This window comes from Ochotona princeps, chromosome 30 (genome assembly GCF_030435755.1).
Source record: "Ochotona princeps isolate mOchPri1 chromosome 30, mOchPri1.hap1, whole genome shotgun sequence".
Taxonomy (NCBI): Eukaryota; Metazoa; Chordata; class Mammalia; order Lagomorpha; family Ochotonidae; genus Ochotona; species Ochotona princeps.
The window spans coordinates 6,819,413-6,839,878 of NC_080861.1; the positions used below are offsets into that span (position 1 = coordinate 6,819,413).

At 43.0% G+C, this 20,466-nt stretch overlaps 1 protein-coding gene across 4 annotated transcripts in view; it reads left to right on the forward strand.

Moving 5' to 3' along the window:
* Window positions 1–20,466, forward strand: part of PLCL2 (phospholipase C like 2) — a 135,010-nt gene that overhangs the window by 59,394 nt on the left and 55,150 nt on the right. For 3 of the 4 annotated variants that reach the window (XR_009244422.1, XM_058657174.1, XM_058657175.1), the window contains exon 2: window positions 6,854–6,949. The exons of the other annotated variant lie outside the window; for it this stretch is intronic. Coding sequence is in view for 2 of the 3 variants with exons in the window: in XM_058657174.1 (XP_058513157.1) it covers window positions 6,854–6,949 (96 nt within the window). In the remaining variant the exon portion in view is untranslated. The remainder of the gene's footprint in view (window positions 1–6,853; window positions 6,950–20,466) is intronic. 4 annotated transcript variants of the gene reach the window in all.

The following is a 20,466-nucleotide window of genomic DNA, read 5'->3' on the forward strand; positions in this document are numbered from 1 at the left end:
GCTTCATGTATGTATAATGATCATTTAAAGTTTTTACAGTCAATGTGAATTATTTACTTTAAACCAATTTTGTTGACATTTTCAACGATAACTATAATACTGGTTAGATGCTACTGGTATCTCCTTTGTGTGTGTAGTATTAGCTTGTTGTGTAATAAGCATGGAAAATAACTAGGATAATTGCCTTTATTTAATTTATTCTCTAAATGTATTCATTTTCTAAAATTATCTTTTTTTCGAATAAGATCTTAATGTTATTTCTAAATGATGATAACATTTAATTTTGTAGGTATTCCAGTAATTGGGACTTTGCAACTTTTGACCATATAAAGTGGTGCTCATATCACTAAAAATCCTATATGAAGTGAATAATACTAAGAGAGATGTTTAACTTGTCTGAAAAGGAATTAGATAGATATAATTTGTGTAAGCACAGAAAAAAATACATATGATTTTCTGTAGAATGTAATAAAACTTGCTATGTTAATAACAATGTTTTATTCCTAGTAGTCACAGAAAGAAGTTTTTTAAAAATATAATATTTGTTTTATGTTATTTTTGATGAATCATAATAACAATCATATAAAGTACAAATATTTATGCTTTGGGTTGATTTCTCATTATTATGTACGGCGCTTGGTGAATATGAAAGTACCTGTTATTTCATGCAATATTAAGCTATAATTTTCACTCAGTAGCATTTGCATTTTTTGAAAAGTTCTATTATACTTTATTTTAGTGCTTAGCTGCCATACATTTTTAAAGGGTAAGTTTAGAATAGGATGAGCAATAAACCATTAATTGTGTATTAATTTTGAAGCTAATTTTTAAAAACAATGTAGAAATGTCACATCAGGGCAACTTATATACAGTGCTTGCATGTTTCTGCATTTTCTTTCTGGTATCTGAAAATGTACTTTGCACACAATAAATGTGGTATAGTGTTCAAAGCAAGAACATAATAAAGCAAATGAAAATGTGGGCAAAAAATAATTTCACCTGCAATTTATTTCCTGAAACTTAAGTTAAAGCCTATTCTCTTTTCTTTAACATCTCTACCATATAATTGAAGTGAGTGACATTTTGAATGACTGTACAAAGATTAGAAAGAAGAGAAAAATAAAATTACTGGCCTAAAATAAAGGTGTCAAACTTTCATGTAAAAGTCAAGTCACTGTGAGTAACTGCAAAACTCCGCCCCTGAGCCCTGCATTCGTTTTTGTCTTGCCCTAGTCTGAGCTCGAAGCTGAAGCTGGCCCTTTGTTTTCAAAGGGTGTTTTGTTCCCTGAACTGTTCAGAATGCATGTGTGTGTCAGGAGCAGTCATGACAGCTCTGTCCAGACCAGGCCACCAGGCTGCTGGGTCATGTTAGCTTTGATCCCCTGGGGCTGGATGCTCTGGCTGTATAGACTTTTCCCAACTCTCTCTTTTTCTTTTTTCTTTTATTTCTTCTAGTTATTTGAAAGATTTAAAAAGAGAAACATCCCATCTGCTGGCTCACTCTCCCAGTGCCTATAGTGGCTGGGGCGTTGGGGCTGAAGGTGGCCAATGAGAACTCGGTCTGGGTCTCCTCCAGGGTGGCAGGGCCCCTGCCTGCTAGCAGTACCACATCCCACTTGCTTCTAGAGCTCTTTCGGTCACATGTGCCACCACCATGTCCTTTCCAGCACGAGGACTCGTGGTTGCATGAAAAGAAGACCGTGTTGCCCATAGAGCTCGTTCATTCCTCAAAAGTCTTCAACAACTCACCGCCGTTCTGATCGCTGTGACTGACTTTGCTAGTGCTTTGGCTGGGAAATCTAGGTGCCTCTCATAACTTGGCCCTCTCCTGTAACCTCTGCAGAGTCACCTGCCGATGGAGGTCAGCGCAGGGCCACCACCTTCTCCATCTTGCTTTGCCAGGACTTTTGACCTCTGCGTGTCTCAGTCAACTCCTCAAGGTCATTGGTGCCTGATGACACATTTTTTTCCCTTTCTTTGATTTATTCTAAAGCTACTATAGGTATATAAGGGTCTTATAGTTGGAACACTTAGAAAGTTGAGCAAACCTAGATAAGACGTCAAATAATTCAATCATCTCTATTCAATGAGAGATCAAAAGCTTCCACTAATAACATATGCTAGAGCCTAACATTCTTGGAATTTTTTCCAAAATAAAACACATTCCATTGAAGTGTATGTCCTCCTGTTTCAGTGGAGATCAAGAATCTGCCACTTTCTGCAGGCCAACCTTGCGACATTTAAGACATGAAACCTCCATGCCATGAGGTACTGGAATCTCAGTATGTTAATTCAGGAAGGGAATGAAGATAGCCTTGGCAGAACGTTCTATTTTCCAGTTGACATCAGCAAAAGGTTAGGGACCGGCTACATTACCAGCAAATGTCAAGGCTGGGCGTAGAAGCTCATGTTCTGCCATACCCAGAGACCTTTCTGCTACTCACTTCCATAGCTTCCACTCATTTATTCATGCATTCTGTACTTGGTGAGCACATACTATGTGTTGTGAGCTGCAGCCAAGCACAGTCCGTCCTGCTTGCAGAGCTTCATCTGCTGCTGCAGACAGGCTAGGATGAGTCAATATTGAAAAGCAGTGGATCGTGAAGTGAAGGGGGAAAATTATGCTTTATGTTGTTTTGCTGTAGGATGGAAAGGATTGGAGAATGTACTGTTGAGAGAAATCGGCTAACTGCAGTGGGGACGATGGAGATGTTGTTGAAGGATCACTGTTGGAGTGTTGGCCCTTTGACATCGTTGTGGGGGGGTGTGGAGTGCAGAGCACAGGTGCACACATCAGCTTGACATCAGAGGTGGACAGCATTTCCAACCAGAGTGCCACTGGAAAGGGAGGACAGGAAGCTGAGGAAGCATTCCTGTCTGATGCCTTTCATTTCCAAGGTCATTGCATGAGACTGAGGGCTAGAGTGTGGAGGGCGGGAGGTGAGAGTACAATATGTGAAACTCCAAGATGGCCACACAGAATGAGCCAAAGATCCACACAGGCCGGTCCAGGGACAGCTGCAGGTGGCGCTGCCTGCAAGGAGCAGGGGACATTTTCCTCTTACTGCAGCTGGGGTGTAAGGGATAAAAAAATGATTGAAGGAGAGAAGAGACAGAGATTATTTTAAATAAGATTTGTTTGTGGACGGACCTGTTAGTTCATTACTCTTGAGTTGGACAGATCAGCCTGCAGAGACACACTGCTGAGGCCCGCTCAGCCCAGGCATCTGTGTGTGGGTGATGGCTGCCCTTCACTGCTCAGCTCAGCATGCTGCAGGCCCCAGGAGGGCCTCTGGGTCCTCACTGCAATCGGAGCCCCTTCTAAGATCATTCTGTGGTTCCTAAGGAAATCATGTTTGATTCTCATGCTGCTATGGCTCATCAGTATTAATAATTCAGAGTCGATTTTTTAAAATAATCTAACCATACATACTTAGTGAAGAGAATTAAAGGGATAGGTATATTCACTGATATGTACTCATAATCCTTACCCTACCTGGTGGCATTGTCTAATGTTGATAAAACTTGATATAAAAATCTAATGCAATGAAATTCAAATATTAAGGAAGTAAAAGTAATTAAAACTCTTTGAAAAATAAAACTGGGTAACTGACAGTGAATGTAGTTATCATGGCATTTTAAATTTTTTTTATTATTTTTTTTAAAGATTTATTCATTTTATTACAGCCAGATATACAGAGAGGAGGAGAGACAGAGAGGAAGATCTTCCGTCCGATGATTCACTCCCCAAGTGAGCCGCAAAGGGCCGATGCGCGCCGATCCGAAGCTGGGAACCTGGAACCTCTCCCAGGTCTCCCATGCGGGTGCAGTGTCCCAAGGCTTTGGGCCGTCCTCGACTGCTTTCCCAGGCCACAAGCAGGGAGCTGGATGGGAAGTGGAGCTGCCGGGATTAGAACCGGCGCCCATATGGGATCCCGGGGCTTTCAAGGCGAGGACTTTAGCCGCTAGGCCACGCCGCCGGGCCCTTTTTAGTTTATTTTTAATGTAAGCATAATTGACAAGAATGCACACCCATGAGGACCACAGGTTAGGATGGGGGAAAGTGGGTGAGACACATAGTGTTGGTGGCATAAAGGAATGAGCAGGATTTACGAGGCATTGTTGACAAGAATGGAAGGAAGAGTCAGTTGGTCAGCAATGCTGCCAGGTTTCTGGCAAATGAAGATGGGGAGCACCATGGCACTGAGTTCCTCTGAGGCCCCTGCTTCCCTCTGGCTCCTGTTCTGATTTTTGTCTAATTTTTTACCATTGTAGCTTTCTTGTGTGAAAAGGTCCACTTACATGGAAGAAAGGGGACTTGCTTTCGGCCTGGCTTGTCTGGAGGGGCAGTGAGACATGGGAGTCCCAAGACTTCTGTCTCTGTGGTCATCCCTCAAACCTCAGCTTACCCTCAGGCGGAGCTAGAAAGATGGACCCTTGGTGGGCATAAGGACAGATAGAGGGTTAAGCTTTGATCTGTTCATCACTCCCACAGTCGGTCAGATGCTCTCTTAGGTAGTGAGTTTAGCTACTTCGAAATGGAACATACTAATGGTTTATTAGGGGCTTTCATTAAAATAGTCTGGGACCCCTGTGAAGTAATCAAACTTCCAAATTACAAAGGCCAAAAGATGCAGCATTCTTGACTGTTCAGACTGGCAGGAGGGTCTAAGGGGATCCAGGTGGGAGTGGACTGGGTAGCACTTCTAGGCCACATGTTGCTCAGATCCTGGAACGTACCAGCGTTACAACATGAAGATTCTTCCAGGTGCCTGGGCTTATGGACAGGGTGGGAGGTTGTGCCCTTAGATAAGTGGCTAGAGATTGGTTTTTCAGAATTCCAGGATGACTGAATTGGGCAAAGGTAGCTGCTGGGCTGGACTCCTCTGAGTGCTTGGGCACAGAGTTCCTATGGGTTGCCATGCCTTAGCCATGAACAGCAGCCCCCTTCCAGACCCCACTGTGCTAGTGTCTCAGGAGGCTGGCTTTCCTTGGCATAGGTCTGGTGTGACTAACTGCTCCTGGGCTTTAAGTCTCATTTTTGGAAGAATTGGTTAGACAGGAAGGACAGATATGAACCTTGAATGTCCGGGTGGTTGGTTACTTCAAAGAAACAAACATGCAAGGAAAGAGAGTAGACATCCTGAGCAACTTGGAAAAAAGGAGAAAAGATGTAAAAGACCACAGTGCAGACCACAATTGTATTTCGTATTAGTGTGCTCCAGAGAAACAGAAGAGGGAGAGAGAGAGAGAGAAGGCAGGAAGAGAAAGAAGAGAAACGTTTTAAAAGATTGATTTATTTTGCTTGAAAATCAAAGTTACAGAGAGACAAGGAGAGGCAGAGAGAGATAGAGCTCCCATCCATTGACTCATTCCCCAAATAGCCTCAATGGCCAGAGTTGCTTCCGTCTGAGGGTGGGAGTCAGGGGCTTCTTCCAGGTCTCCCATGTGGGTTCAGGGGCTCAAGTACTCAAGCCATCATCTGCTGCTTTCTCAGGCTATTAGCAAAGAGCTGGGTCAGAAGTGGAGCAGCTGGAATGAGAACCAGTGTCCGTGATGGATGACAGCGCCACTGCACATGATGGATTAGCATGCCAAGCCTGTGGGCTGTCCCCTAGAGAAGTCCCCTAGAGAAGTCCCCTGGAGAAGACAGAATGTTTAAGGATTTGATTCAAGCAGGCATTGCCATCTGGAGGGACATTCATTTTTCTTTCTTCTTTAAGAAACTTTAGTCTTTGCTCTAAAAGGTTTCAACTGATAGGACAGGGTCCACCCAGATTATTGAGGCTCATGAAAGTTTATTATAAATGCTAATAACACCTTAAAAATACCATCCCAGAAGAATCTAGACTTGCTTGACTGAACAGCTGGGCACCACAGTTCAGCCAGATGACACATCGCAACAATGCCTGTGGAACATTATCCTCTCCTGCTGGAAGGGAGATTGTTAGGTAAGTGTTTTTCCCTCCATAGAGTGGAAAGATAAAGGGAGAGGAAAGTGATGTCATCCATGGGTGCTGTGGTCTGGCAATGTCCTCCAAAGACTCGTGTGCTGGAAGTTTGGTCCTCACTGTGGTGAAGCTGGGAAATGGTAGAAACCTTAGTAGGCAAGTGCCTAATGAGAGATGTTTGTTTATGTCCCGGGAGGCGCTTGCCTGCAAAGAAATCACGGTAATTCTCATGAGATCCTGAGTCAGTTATCATGAATGTAGTTATAAAATATCCATCCTGGCACCTCCCCACACTCTGGCTTTCTGTCTTGTAACTTGATCTCTTCCTCATGAAGCACTCCCGACATGGTAATGCCGTCTTCTCTGAGGCCTTCCCCAGAGCTGAGCCAGTGCCAGCACTGTATCCTTGAACTTCCAGAACAGTGAACTAAATATACTTGTTTTTTTATTAAGTTCTCAGCCCTTGATGTTTCTTAATAGTACTAGAAAATGGACTATTCAGTGGGGGCTTATCTCCGTCTTCAGTCACTTCTTCAACTGTGGGTCTTCCACTAACCCAAGCTAGAGTGACTGGCTTATGGACCACTCCCTTGTGAAAAGATGATCATTGACGGGACCTGCTAGATCCCAGGCTTCTGATCCTTATTTGACCCTGTCAATATAAGCCAAAGTGTCCCCTGATATCTACTACCCTAGTACTGTCGCATACTCATGGGCATTGTTTATTCACAAATATTGAAATCTTCCAAGTTCACACAAGGGACTGTGGTAGGTGGTAAATATATATGGAGGGAATTATTTCACCCTTACATTAGTGGTTTGTACATCTTTTCTCCCGTGTTTTGAGGGAATTAAGTTCAATCTCAAATAGCCTAGAACATAGTCCTGTATTTCATTTTCAGATGGCATTTGTGTCTCCTGTGATCATTCTCAGCTTTACTCCTCCATCCTTGGCTTTTGTTGCTGCTCTTCCACAGCCTTCACTCAGGACACACCAGGTCTGCAGCCATTCCTAGTTACCTTGGTAGCATTTCTATGCATAAGATGATGCATTTGCCTGAAATGTCTGTCCTTTGCCGTTCCTTCCACTTTTTTCGGTTCAGATCTGTTATTCCAAGGCCTTAATGTATTCAGAGCAGAACAGCTCTTCACAAATCTTTCTTACCACACACCACTTCTGTGCTTCTTATGACCTCTGTCAGCTTCTGGAGGGCAGGATCTGGTCTCATTTCAGATTGTTTCTCTGCTCAGAACTTGTAGTTTATGAAGGAAACCATCCATGTTAATGAAGCAAAACTCATTGGAGCCTGCAGCTGCTCTAACAAAGCATCTTTGACTGGGTGACTTATGAGCATACATTTATTTCTAATGGTCCCGGGGGCTGGAAAGTCCAAAATCAAGGCACCAGCAGATTTGGTGTCTGGTAAGAGCCATCCCTCTGATTCCTAGATAGTGCCTTCTTGCTGTATTCTCAAAGAGTGAAGGTCAAATGAGTGCTCCTGGACGTCTTTTATGGGGGCACCAACATCACCTGCTAGAGTCCCCACCTGCAGTGATCGCTCTAGGGACTAGGTTCTCATGTCTGAATTTTAGATGTATTCAGATCACAGCTATATGACTTAGCCAGTATACTGCTCTTTTTAGCTGATTGTCCAATTTCTAGACTGTCTCAAATTTTTCCCTTTTCTTTCTGTATTTAGAATAGTCAGAAGACAGAAAAGGAAATGATATCCTTACTTATTTTATTATTTAATAAATACATATGGATTAATTCTAATTGTTGTCGTGGGAGCCAGTGACAGCAATCAGCAGGTTCATTTTCCTTTATAGTTTAGTTTCTGTTAACTCTTACTTTGGAGCTCCTAGTTTAGTGTGATGGAAGGAAAGAAAGGGAAAAGGCTTATATTAAAGTTGTCTTCTTTTATTTTGTAATTCAGTGAATTTATGTCTAAACAAGATATCATCCCTCGCAGAGAAAAGGGTTCTAACCGTGGAGAAGCACTGGCGTCCGTGATGTTCTTGGGGCTGTAATGATGTGAGGACATTCCTACAAGCTCATTAATTTTCTCATCTTAGTGGCCTTGGCTTGCCCAGATGCCAGCAGACGTTGTGTCAAAGCAACAAGCCCAGAATCCTAGCAACAAATTTAAATGATGGAGGCTTATTGAAAATGAATCTTTTCACACTGGGAAGTTTTATTGGCAGAGAGGAAAGCCGACCTTGTCCTTTGCCAAAGCACAGAGAATTCATATGCCATTTATTTACTAGTAGTTAACCCTTAAACTCTTCTAGAACTTTGGGTGGATGCAGAGATGCTTGTCCAAAGAGAGTAACAGAAGAAGAAAGATCATTCTAAGGAGTGATGAAGTCTTGCTTTGAAATGTCCATTCATTTGTAAGCCCAGCAGTTTGCTTGAATGCTATTGGTGTACTGACTTTTGGATATAATAAGCCTCTGGATCACTTTGACACCAAATAGAGATCTCTGAATTTTGCCTGATATTTCAAAAATTACCTGACAGCATGACTTACGCTTTTTACAGAGGGCATTTATTTGGTGCTTAAAATCCTCCATGAAATCTAAAACATGGCATCCTGTTTCTTTCGGTTCTCAAAGACATGTTCCTCTCTCTTCCCAGGGTGAATTTTAAATTGTGAAATCTATTTGAAATCTGATTTAATTTGGACTGCCACTTTGGAACCAAAGTATGACTTATCAAATCACTGTCTACAACAGTTGTCATAATATATGTGTACTAGATATATAATCATTACATAAGCACATATATGTAGATCAAGCAGCAACATTCCAAAAAGTGTGTTTTCCTTTGGTTACCTTTCCATTTCAGTTTAGGTGACACTACTATACGAGTTAATTTTTGTTTCTTTTCTAAAATCATAAGAAATGTAAAGATTTGTAAATAAGGGTTTCAAAAAAAGAAATAGGTGACAGAAATCTCATGACTAAATTTGTGACTCTTCATTTTCACTGTCAAGGAGAAATGAGTTATTTTAATATTAGTGGGCATCATATGGATTATAAAATAGTAATAAGATTTTTTTATGAGTTTAGTTATTTGGTTCAGCTATACGTGTTCTACCTCCATGCATGTGTCTACCAATGCCTCTTCTGAACGGTCTGTATTTTGTTGGCAGCATGGACAAACATTGCTTGAAGGCTAATTGAATCACATGCTAACTTTCCTGTCTTAGAATAATTTTTCCTGGTAGAAAAAGTAGTCTTCTTTTAATTTGCCTCACAGTGCTCTTCCTCTGAGAGCCAGGTGATGAATTGTTCTTGAGTTTAGCTTCTAAGAGCTGGTCCCTTGCAACGACTGACTTTCTTGCTTGGTGTTGCCGGTCGGTAAACGCTGTGTAGCCCCCTGCACTGTTGTGACTGTGCTGTCATCAAAATTCAGTATCAAACTACAGCAGTCAACTCACCTTGGGAGTGTGCTGATGTCTTGTCCCCAAGCCCCTCATGGAAGTTCTGTGTGCCTCCTCCTTTGATGTGACATTGTACCGCAGGCCACGTCACACTCTGTGAGTGGGCAGACACATGTCTCTAAAAACAGAATTTCTGATTGATTACTTATCCCTATGCAACCGGTGGATCTCTCTCCAAACTGTAAAATTAAAACCTGCTCTTCTTCAGTGTTGCTTTTTTCTTCATTCATTCTCGGTCCCATTTGAATTGTGCCAATTTGTTTTTGCTTTTTGCTTGATTTTAGGAATTGTTGTTTATCCTTTGGTGAATTCCACCAGAACTTCTGAGCCACAGAGTTTGCATGGCTGGCTAGCTTTTCTTTTCTTGTCCTGCTTTAGGGGTGTGCGTGTATGTGTGTTTGGGTAGAGGGGATGATATTTATCATTTAAGCACACAGCACATTTGTCACATCCAAAAATACAGCCCCCAACCAAGACAGCAATGCATACTTCTGAGTAAGATGTTCTGCAGCCATTTCAAGTGGAGAAGCAGCAGGCAGGAAGAGTGCCTGGGCCAGGATGGGCTTCAAGTAGTGTTTGATGTTTAGCCATTGTGTCCTCTCTTTCTGCTAATACAAATGAGCCGTTGGCATGGCTACTTCTCTTCTCAGCACTGTTGACTGTTCCAGCTCTCCATTGCCAAACGTTCTTCCCTTCCTTTTACTCAAAGGAAAGAAGCTATTCTACAGCTGTATATTTTCTAAGAATAGAAAGAAGGCCACATTCTTGAGTGTTTCTAAAAATGAAATGTCTCCTTCCTTATTTAGTGGAAAAAAAATATACTTCTACTCCTATGTAATTGTGGCTTCAACCACATCTGTATTTCTGTGCTCTGCATACTTACCACCATATTAATCTACCATTAGTGGGCTTTTGCTTTGAATTTGTTTTCCATAGCAGTGGTATGTCTTTTAATTTTTTTGTATTAAAGGAAATATAAAGTATATATTTCCTTCTGGAAAGAAAGCCGTCTAGGTTTCATCTCTCCCATACAGCTATTTCATTAGTGCCTAATACCTTTTGAGTAGTTACGCAGATCCAGGTTAGCTGTTTTTAAAGAATGCTTTCAATTGTTTTTAGGAGTTGACTTGGCAGGAATCAGTCTCTAATCTATTCTCCTTTGGATTTATAAGATGCTTAACCAACTATAAATGTCTATAATTTGTGGTGACTGTTCTTGTGGAAATATAGTTGTCCATATGAGATCTTAGTGTCTTTAGAATCATGCTGTCAGCAAATGAGGTGGCAAGAACTGTCTGTCATTGGGCTGGTTGTTAGTGTGCAACTTAAAATGCCCACATCTCAGATCAGAGGGCTGTTTCAAGTCTTGACTGCTTTGTTCTTCCAGTCCAGCTTTCGACTAATGTGATTGTGATGCAGTGGATGGTGGGCCATGTGCTTGGGTTCCTATCATGCATTTGGGGAGTTGGATGGCATTCCTGGCTCTGCTTCAGCCTATCTTGGGCTTGGCTGTTGTAGTTATTTGGGAACTGAATCAGTGAATGAAATATATGTCTCTGTGTCTTTCTGCTTTTCTATCAATCTGCCTTTCAAGTAAAATAAATAAATCTTTAAAAAAAATAAGCATGGAGAATTGGCCCACCATTGACATTTTATCATGCTAATAAAGACTAATTTCAACTCAGGATTTTATTAAGGATAGCAACTGTGAGTTAGCATTTGATTTTTATTCATATTCTTATTTCTTAGTTAATGTGTACTCTGCCTAAGACTTTCATTTTTGTAGTCATTTTCAGATGTAATGGTTTTGTACCTTGATATATTGTCAACAAACTAGGTATATGTGTGTGTGTGTGTGTGTATTATAAAGACAGCCAAAATGTGGAGCTATTTTTAACCAATTGATATACTTTTCCTTAGAATCAAGTCAGGAAATGGGATAATCTATGGTTCTACTGGAAACCACGTTGTATCTCTGGGTTCTTAAATGTGGGGAAGGGTATTTATTTTCTATTTTTGCAAGATTTGAATAGTAAGTTCCCATTGACAGGTGTTGGTATTTATTTTTAGCAGGAATACAGAATTATATAAACAGAGATAATTTGTATTTTTAAATTCTTTTATTTTTAAAGAATAAGATTCTAATAAATCTAAGAATAAAAATAACTGGACCCTAGCTCATGTCACTAGCTTCTCCGTTCTACTTGACTGGTGAATTCTGCCTAGTAGGCTTGGGATTGCTTTATAAGTTCTGGAATTTGGGGGAACTTGAGGTTTTATTAACTGGTAAGCCATTTGCATTTGGTTGTAGGACTTTGGGCCTGGCAGGAGTGTTACAGATGGCTGTGTCTGTGTCAGTCAGTGGGTTAATCCACATGACTCTGATAGCCATAAGACAGAAAAGGAGAGAAGTGATAATTCATACGTGAAAAGGCAGAAAGAATGTCATCAATAAAGGGGGGGGGATTATGGCTTAAGTGTTCCTATTTAAGAATCAGACCCATCTCTTATAATTTCAGGGGTAGACGCTTTACCTGAAAGAAGCTGCTAAGGTTAATTTTCATGAAGTAAAAGTAAGTTTGTTCCTAATCCTAACCATAAGACTGTGTCATTTGCAAAGAGAACTTTTAATGAAATCCTTCTCTATACTTTTCTTCCAGAGAGAGTGTAGTTACTTGACCTTAAGTTTTATAAATCTATTTTGAAGAAGGCCCTGCAGTCCCTATGAAACTCTCTCAACCCGGAGTCTGGGAACAGCGGTTTCACTTCAGCTGCTCCCTGGACACACCTCTGCACGAGCTCTGCTCACATGCCTTACCTGCTTCGTTACTTCTGACATCTCCATGGTGTATTTTAGTATTTCTATACTCCCTGGCCCACAAGGTTTACTCATGGTCTCACAAATTGAACTGCTGGCCCAAACAGAAGACATGAGATAGGCTGTCTCGTCTCTGACACTAACAAGACACGGAGCAGTGTGAACGATGTTGAGCTCCGTGTATCTTCCACGCTGCGGGCAGCTCTCCTAGCCTCCCTGCAGCGTGGATTTCTTCACAAATGGCAGGAGACGGCAACATACACACCTCTGAGCCGTGGTGGGGCTGAAGGGAGGCAAGGCGTGTGATCCATCCAGCACCGGAGCTGGCGCGCTGTGGCTCCCTAGGTACTTCCCCCTGGACGCTCCATTTCCTCTTCCAGGCTGAGGAAGCCCTGCCAGGAAGAGCCTTGCTTCTTCCGCTCCCCTTTTGGAGGCTGTAGAAATGTTGTGAAAGTGCCAATGGAGGAAGATCCCTGTAGTAATTGACTGTGAAGGAGCCACTAGTCAGAAAAACTGGGGTGATGGAAGAATGAAGCTGCTGGTAGCCCCGGGCAACCCGGAGCTCTTACTGTGTGAGAGTGTAACTCCCGATCATTCCACTTCTAGCTTTCACAGTTCATCTGCCTCTGTTTGGGAAATAGAAACCTAGAAATATCTGTGTTTTTAAGAGGAACTAGAGGATGAAGTCTAATATTTATAGGGCCCACAGGCCAGATTTGTCCCTTTTCCCCTTCATTATTTCTATGACCCTCAGAGCAGCCCTGCAAAAATAAGCTGCTATACATTGGTAATGGATAAGGAACTCCAGTTCAAGACAGGACAGATCTGGCAGCCTAAGGCCATCTAGCAAGACAAGCAGACCTAGCCCAGCCTGTCCGGGGCCTGTCACGGGCCCTTTGCCCTCGGTGTCTGCCTGCCGCTTGGAGGCCTGGGGCAGGCCAGCACAGTGTCTGCACTGGGAGTATTTGCAAGGTCAGGCTGTGGTCTGCTCCCATTTTACGCAGTAATCCTAGGGCCCTCTAACATCTGGAACATGCTACCCCATAAACACTAACCTTGTGAAGAGGAGTCCTAAGTCAAGGTAAAAAGAATAATTGTTTTCAGTGAGTGGCTGATTTTTAGCAATATGAAATTTATCATCTTTACAACACTGGAATTATTGAGTAACGTGGCATTTTAATAAAAGTTAATACTTAGGAGGCTGTATAATGATTTTAAAAGAAGTGATGCTGTGCCTGGCGCAATGGCTCAGTGGCAAAACCCTCACCTTGCTTTGTACCCGCGATCTCATATGGGTGCCCGTTTATGTCCCAGCTCTTTCACTTCCCATCCAGCTCCCTGCTTGTGCTGGGAAAGCAGTGGAGACTGGCCCAAAGCCTTGGGACCCTGTGCCCATGGGGCAGACCTGAAAGAAGCTCCTGACTTCAGACAGGCTCAGTTCTGGTATTGTGGCTACTTTGGGGAGTGAACCAGCAGATTGAGGATCTTTTTCTCTTTATCTCTTTCTCCCTGTCGATCTACCTTTCCAATAAAGAATGAAACAAAGCAAAACCTGTATTTAGAATTGCACATGTGAAAAATTGACACAAAATAATATTCAATAGATACCAGTGATTTTTGAATGAATAAGAAGATCTGCACACTAGTAATCCACTGCTTGGGTTGCCCGTATCCTGCATCAGAGTACTGGCCCAAGTCCTGTTCCTGTTGTCCTACCTTCAGTCCTGCTTCTTGTTGGGGTATCCTAGGAGGCAGTGGATGCTAATGACCCAGGCACATTAATTCTACTTGAAACTTACTGAGGGCACCAAGCCCTTCAGCAGGGGTTTTTCTGCATTACCTAGTTTAATGCCCCACAGCAGTCCTGGGAAAGTACTGTTCCTGCAGTCTGCATTCCAGGACTGACCCCTGAAGGCAACAATGGAGCCAGCAGCCAGACGTCGGCAAGCTCTCCTGTGCTCATCCCAGCAGGCTTCTAAAATAGCTTCAGCCAACTGATTTCCCCTTTGTTTCAGAGAGCAGCGTGTTTGTAAACTTCAGTATTAAGCTGTTTTTAAAAAGGCAGTTTGGGGTCATTTTTACCATTTAAATTCCTGGCATTCACTGGGAGGTTGACTCCCGATAACTCCTTCTTTGCTGCCAGAGGACTTAGGTGAGGTGCAACTTCGTTCACTTGGGCCCTGCAGTACCTCTCTGTCTGTCATCTCCGTGCATTGCCAAGCTTCTAAGCTCAGGGCAGCTGCATAGTTCCCTCATTTTATAAAATTAGCAGCTAAGGTTTTGAGAGGTTGGTTGACCTTTCCATAGAACCGGTAAGAGCACCTAGAATGAGAACGCAGGTCTGGCTGACAAAATGGGCTAGACAGGGCCACGGGCCAGGCTGAGCTACTTACAGTGTCCATTTACATTTAGCAGATACAGTTTAGGGCCCTGAATGGTTCGAGGTGCAACCAGAAAAACCAGTATTTCAGTCAGACAATTTAATCTAGGGAATTGTTACAGGTGGCAGAAGAACCAAGAGGCAAAAGCAACTGGAGAGCTTAGCAGCAGCAGCAGCAAAGCACCCACAGGCACACAGGGTGGTGGGACCAAGGAACCTCACGAGAGCCTCTGGGCTCGCTCTAACTGCTGGCCCAGCTTTCAGTCCACTGCCCAGCCTTGCAGACGAACCCCTAGAGCCACCCCCCTCCACCTTGCCCCCGCTGATTCATGACCTGGGAAAGTCTGCCAGCGCCCAGCATTCTGGCTGCACAGAGAGGAGCAGGAGAGGAAAGAGAAACCATCTACCTGAGCGCTGAGCTGGAGAATGTAGGTCCTACTTCAGAGAGATGAGGTGCACAGAATACCCGCACCGCCTAGCGGCTCCACAAAGGCTCCCCACCGCTCCTTCCCTGGAAGCAGCAGCAGTTAAGATAGATAGCTTAAAAGCTGAGGCATGTGGGGCCTGGCGCAATAGCCTAGTAGCTGAAGTCCTCGTCACATGCACTAGAATCTCATATGGGCACCAGTGCATGTTCCAACTGCTCCACTTCTCATCCAGCTCCGTTTGTAGCCTGGGAAAGCAGTCAAGGACTGCCCAAAGCCTTGGGATTCTGCACCTGTGTGGGAGACCTGGGAAAAAACTCCTGGCTCTTTGCTTTAGGTCAGCTCAGCTCTGCTCTGGCCATTGTAGCCACTTGGGGAATGAGCCAGGAATGGAAGATCTTTTTCTCAGTATATTCTACAGTTATCTTTTCAAAAGCACAACAAAATTATTTAAGGAAAAAACTTATAACTGGAATGAAGCATGGTTCAGCTAAAACTCCAGGTCTTTCCAGAGACAAAATGTGATTTCCATGTGATCATTATAATTTCTATGAAACCCACGTTTGGGTTGAGGAAGGAGGGTAGATAGATTAGATTAAAAGAGAAGCTTTTTGCTTACCTGATTTTTAGATGCATTTGTTAAATGCCATGAGCCACAGACGCAATTCAGTAACCTTACAAAGAATTTCTGAATTCAGAGGGTTAAGCTACAAGGTGACTGGAGGACATGAGAGAGTCCTCGGTCGCCAGGGATGACCCTTCTTCAGTAATGATGTTGTGCAAGTCGTCACTGTTCCCATTTAAGATGAGAGCTGCAGTTCACACAGCAGGAGCAGGGCGAGGAGGTGCTGTGGTCACGGCCGTGACTTGTTCTCTGGAGACGCTGGCCAGCAGTCTGTTGAGAAGATCAGTTGGAACAGCACTGCTGTCAGTTCCTTCACCTCCCTGCTTTGCTTCAACTCTAAAACTCGCACTCCATCTCCAGTGGCCCCCTTCCAAACCTGTCTCTCCTTTGTAAAAGACCCCTATAGCGTCGCCTGTTCTTCGCAGGCGCCCCTGCTGTCACAGTCAGCATCTCTTACCTCTGATGGTGATCTCTTTCTTACACAGTGCACATATAGACGAGCTTGCAGGACATATGCAGGAGAGGCATGAGCTGAGAACGGGACATCCAAGTTACCAAGTCCCGGGTCTGTAAGGTGTGCAGGCCAGCGCCCGCAGGGCTTTAGTTCACGAGAGCAAGGCAAGCATGTAGAACACAGTGCTCTGTACAAGATCCTCAGCAGTTGAAAAGGAATTCCAGCCAGGCTGGCTCACAGCGAGGGATCAGTTCTAGCCAGCCAGTCGGAGGGGTTGGTGAAGGGTTCAGTGCAGGAGCAGAGAGTGGGGAGAAATGGAACAGCCTCAGAAAGCTGTGTGAGGATTCTGCCTGTGTGTCCAGTGTGATTCATGACTATCTGGCCACCTGCTTCAAGGCGGCAAGACTCAGCCGTAGCTCACGTGCAGGCAGAGTTGAGTTCATGGGGCAGGTTGGATGGGCTCCCAGACTCGACAGGGTGATGTGTGCAAGTTGGGAGTGCCCAGACAGATTAGAACTGGCAGCCTGCCTGCCTTCTGTCAGGATGGGAACAACCCTGTAACTGGAATTTTACTTGTATTGAACATGAATTTCCGGTACCTGACATTTAGGAAGGACTAATACACTAGTAAAGTTATTTTCGAGTGGGGTGACATGCATTTCCAGGATAACCCTTTGTTTTGGGGCATACTTATGAATACCCACTTTTGTTCTCAGAAGTGCCCCGGTTCATATGTCATTCTACCCTGGGAGGAACATAGTCCACGACTTGGTGATTCTAGCCACTTCTATGGGTGTTGAGGATGTTACACATTTCTGCCTCCTGTCAAGGCCTGCTGTTGGGACATTGTCATCCAAAGGGCACCTCTCCCAGAAGCAAGTCAAATCAGGATTCAAAACTGTATTTGCTTAAGACAGTAGTTGGTGTGGTAACCCGACTGTTGAAATAAGGATGCTGTTCTGCTTCATAAGGAATCTTGGTTAATAGTTTGCAAGTAGATTTAGAGCTAGTCCTTATTCTTACTTCCTGATAACAACCATAAAATGCTAGATAATTAAAGGTGGCATTTTGCGCTTACACTGTAATACCGTCCTATAGAATGTGGGCTTTTCTATCAGGACAAATGTTTGATCTTGTTCCAGTACCAACTCCTCCACTTGCAGTCTGGCTTGCTGGTAGTGCGCAGCGCAGGAGGCCGCAGGTGATGCCGCAAGCCCCTGGTTCCTGCTGTGCATCTGCGAGGCCAGACTGAGGCTCAAGATCCTGGCTTCCGCCTAGCCCAGGCTCTGCTGTAAGCATTGGAGGAATAAACTAGTGGATGGGCTGTTTCTCTCTAGTTCTCTCTCTTTTTCTCTGCCTTCCTTATAGAGGACAATAACACATTGAAGCATATTAACCAATACAAAGCCCTTCTACTTTCGAAACTAAAATCTGCAGCATGTACTTAGTAGGATTGCTTGAGTGTTTTAGGTTTTATAATTTGTACCAAGTGATATTTAACAGTAGTAGTTTTCTCTCAGTGGTTGGAACTCAGAGCAGTGAGGGCTGAAAATGTGACATAAGATTCATTGAAGCAGTTAAATTGCTTTAATCCCTGGCAGCATATGCCATTTAAAATGCATTAGGATGAGAGTTTGCTGGTTTTTAAATCTGCTTTCTATTTCAGTTATATGAGCTAATTAATTTGGGAGAGTCTTGCGGTTTTACAAAGGTATATAGTGACTCAGGAAAATGCCAGAACTGGACCTTCTGCGGTCCAAGTTCACATCGCTCTATTTTCAAATACTCTAGACAAATTGCTTGATTCTTCTGGATTCCGGCCATGCAGCCATTGACATTGTTATTGATTTCTCAACCCAAGGTATAGCTTCTATTTGTTAAAAATTGGAGCTGAGCATAACTATGACATAAGTCAATTGTATGTTGTTGGTACAGGCCAAGTAAATACAAAGCCTGTGTGTTTGTGCTACTTCAGCAAATAGTTGTGTGGCAGTGGGCCTGGAGTATACTATAATTTTACATTTTTTTGTAATTAACAAAATTTGAATTATAACAATGTGCATTTTACCATTTTGAGATAATAGTAACTACTTAAAATGTATAGATAACTCATTGGTGCTTTAACTTCGTTCATTCATCCTTAGGGGCTGACAAAACTTGCACAACATTCAAACATAGTGTGTCCTTTAACTCAGTATATTAGACTGTTAGGAAGAAACAATAAATCCCTATGGTAATAGGCTAAGGATTCTTAAAGCAGTGAAACAAATTAAGCTTTTTGCATTAATTGACCATCTAAAACAGAAGGCAAGTTGTTTTTGCACACTAAGAAAAATACATATAATTATCAGTTTTGTACATATTGGTGTTTGTTCTGTGTGTGGCCCTGGAACACGTGGTCCCAGGCTGTGAAGGTCTTCTCCAAGGAGGTCAGGGCTCTGCCCCTCAGGGGAGCCCACCTGCTCTCTGCAGCCTGTGACACCCCTCCCGCCTCCCCTAGCTGCTTCCCCTCCGCCTGCACTCAGTCCCGGCGGGCCTGTTTTCTACCTCCTGTGCTGTATTTGCTGTTCCTTCTTCCCTTCCTTCACACGTCCTATCAGAATTCAGCTGTAAACGCAGTCCTTTATGGAAAGCTAATGCAGATCCTGTCCCCTATGGCTTTCTCAAGGCGTGCTCCCTTTCTCCTATATCTTTATTTTCCCCCTACTTACTGCACACATCCCTTTAGCATAGAAATCTGCTGTGGTTGTATCCAGTCTGGACAAAGACCTTGAATATCATGCATTGTTTTTTCCCCGAACATTAAAAAATTATGAAAAAATAATGCTTATTTATTAGCAGATTTCTTTCCATTTTGACCCTTTGATAATGAAAGACCATTTTGTTACTGAATATTAGTTAGTATTGCTATAAAACTGCAATTATTTGATTTTTTTTATCAGCATCATAGATAAGATGTTTGTCTTTGTTAATTCCAAGCCCCCCTTAGTAGCTTTATTGAGACTATTAGCTCCTTGAAGGAGTTACTGTTCTGACTGCAGCTTAGTCCAGCCTCTTAGACCCTCCAGGAGTTCCCATCTACTGGAGGAGATAAGACTAAGACGAACACACATGAAATAATTAGAGAACCAAGTCAGACTATCATTAAGTGTTAAATTATAGGGCAGTGACTGTAAATACTGTGGGAGCTTAGGGCACACTTGACATTGAAGGCTGGAGTACTGTGGGCTTGTGAATGGCTTAGGACACAAAGGACTGTTTTTTTAGGAAAATGAATTTCCCTATTCTATTATTCATTATTTTGTTACTTGTTTTTCTGATTTAATTGTCCCCCTCATGCAGACATACTAATTTCATATGCAAATAACCGATTGGATTTAAAAGGCTTCAGGAAGACGTTTCTTTCTGCTAGACAAAATAGAAGGAAAATAACAAAGTAATTGCATAATAAATTGTCAGTGGGCCAATTTCCCTTTAAAACTTAATTGTAAAATAATTATGGAATTATTAAAATTTTGGATTGAAATCACTCCTGTTTTTCATTCAGTGTGGTGGATGGTCCCCAGGTGGTGACTCCGCCTGCTAATGGAGAGATGTCTCTAGACGCTTTCACACTGACTCCTAACTTACATTGGAGGGCCATGTTTTTTTCCCCTCAACCCAGAGCAATGCCTGATTTAAAGAGTTTTTTCAAGTGGTGAGAATGAGTTTTTTCTCTTATGCTATTCCAAAGAGGCGAAGAACCAGCAGAATTAAGAATTGACTGTTAGGGAGCAGGTGTGCGGTGTAACGGTGATGGTGCTGCTTGGAGCACCTGCATCTTGTCGCGTCCCTGCTCCTCCACTTCCAGTTCAGCTTCTTGCTAATGCTTGCTTTAGGAGGTAGCAGGTGATAGCTCAAGTTCTTAAGTCCCTTCCTTCAACATGGTACAACCTACATTGAGCTCCAATTCTCTGCTTCTTCCTGATTTTGATCTGGCCTAAACCAAAACAAAACAGCAATAATCTTGGCATTTAGGGAATGAACCAACAAATGGAAACCACCTCCCCTTCTGTTTTATCTTTCTTTCAAATAAAATGAAAATAAATTTTAAAAATTAAAAAATATAAAAAGTTATTCTTACAATCAGTCATATTTGAGGGCCAGCATTGTGATGTGGTAGGTGGAGACACCTCCTACAATGAATGCCATCCCTTACGGATGCAGGTTTGCATTCCAGCTGCTGTACTTCATATCCATCTCTCTACTAGTGACCTACGAAAAAGCCATGGAAGATGGCCCAAGTGTCTGGGCTCCTGCCACCCGCTAGGGAGACCCAGGTGAAGCCTGGCCCAGTGTTGGCTGTTGAGGCCGTCTGAGATTCAACC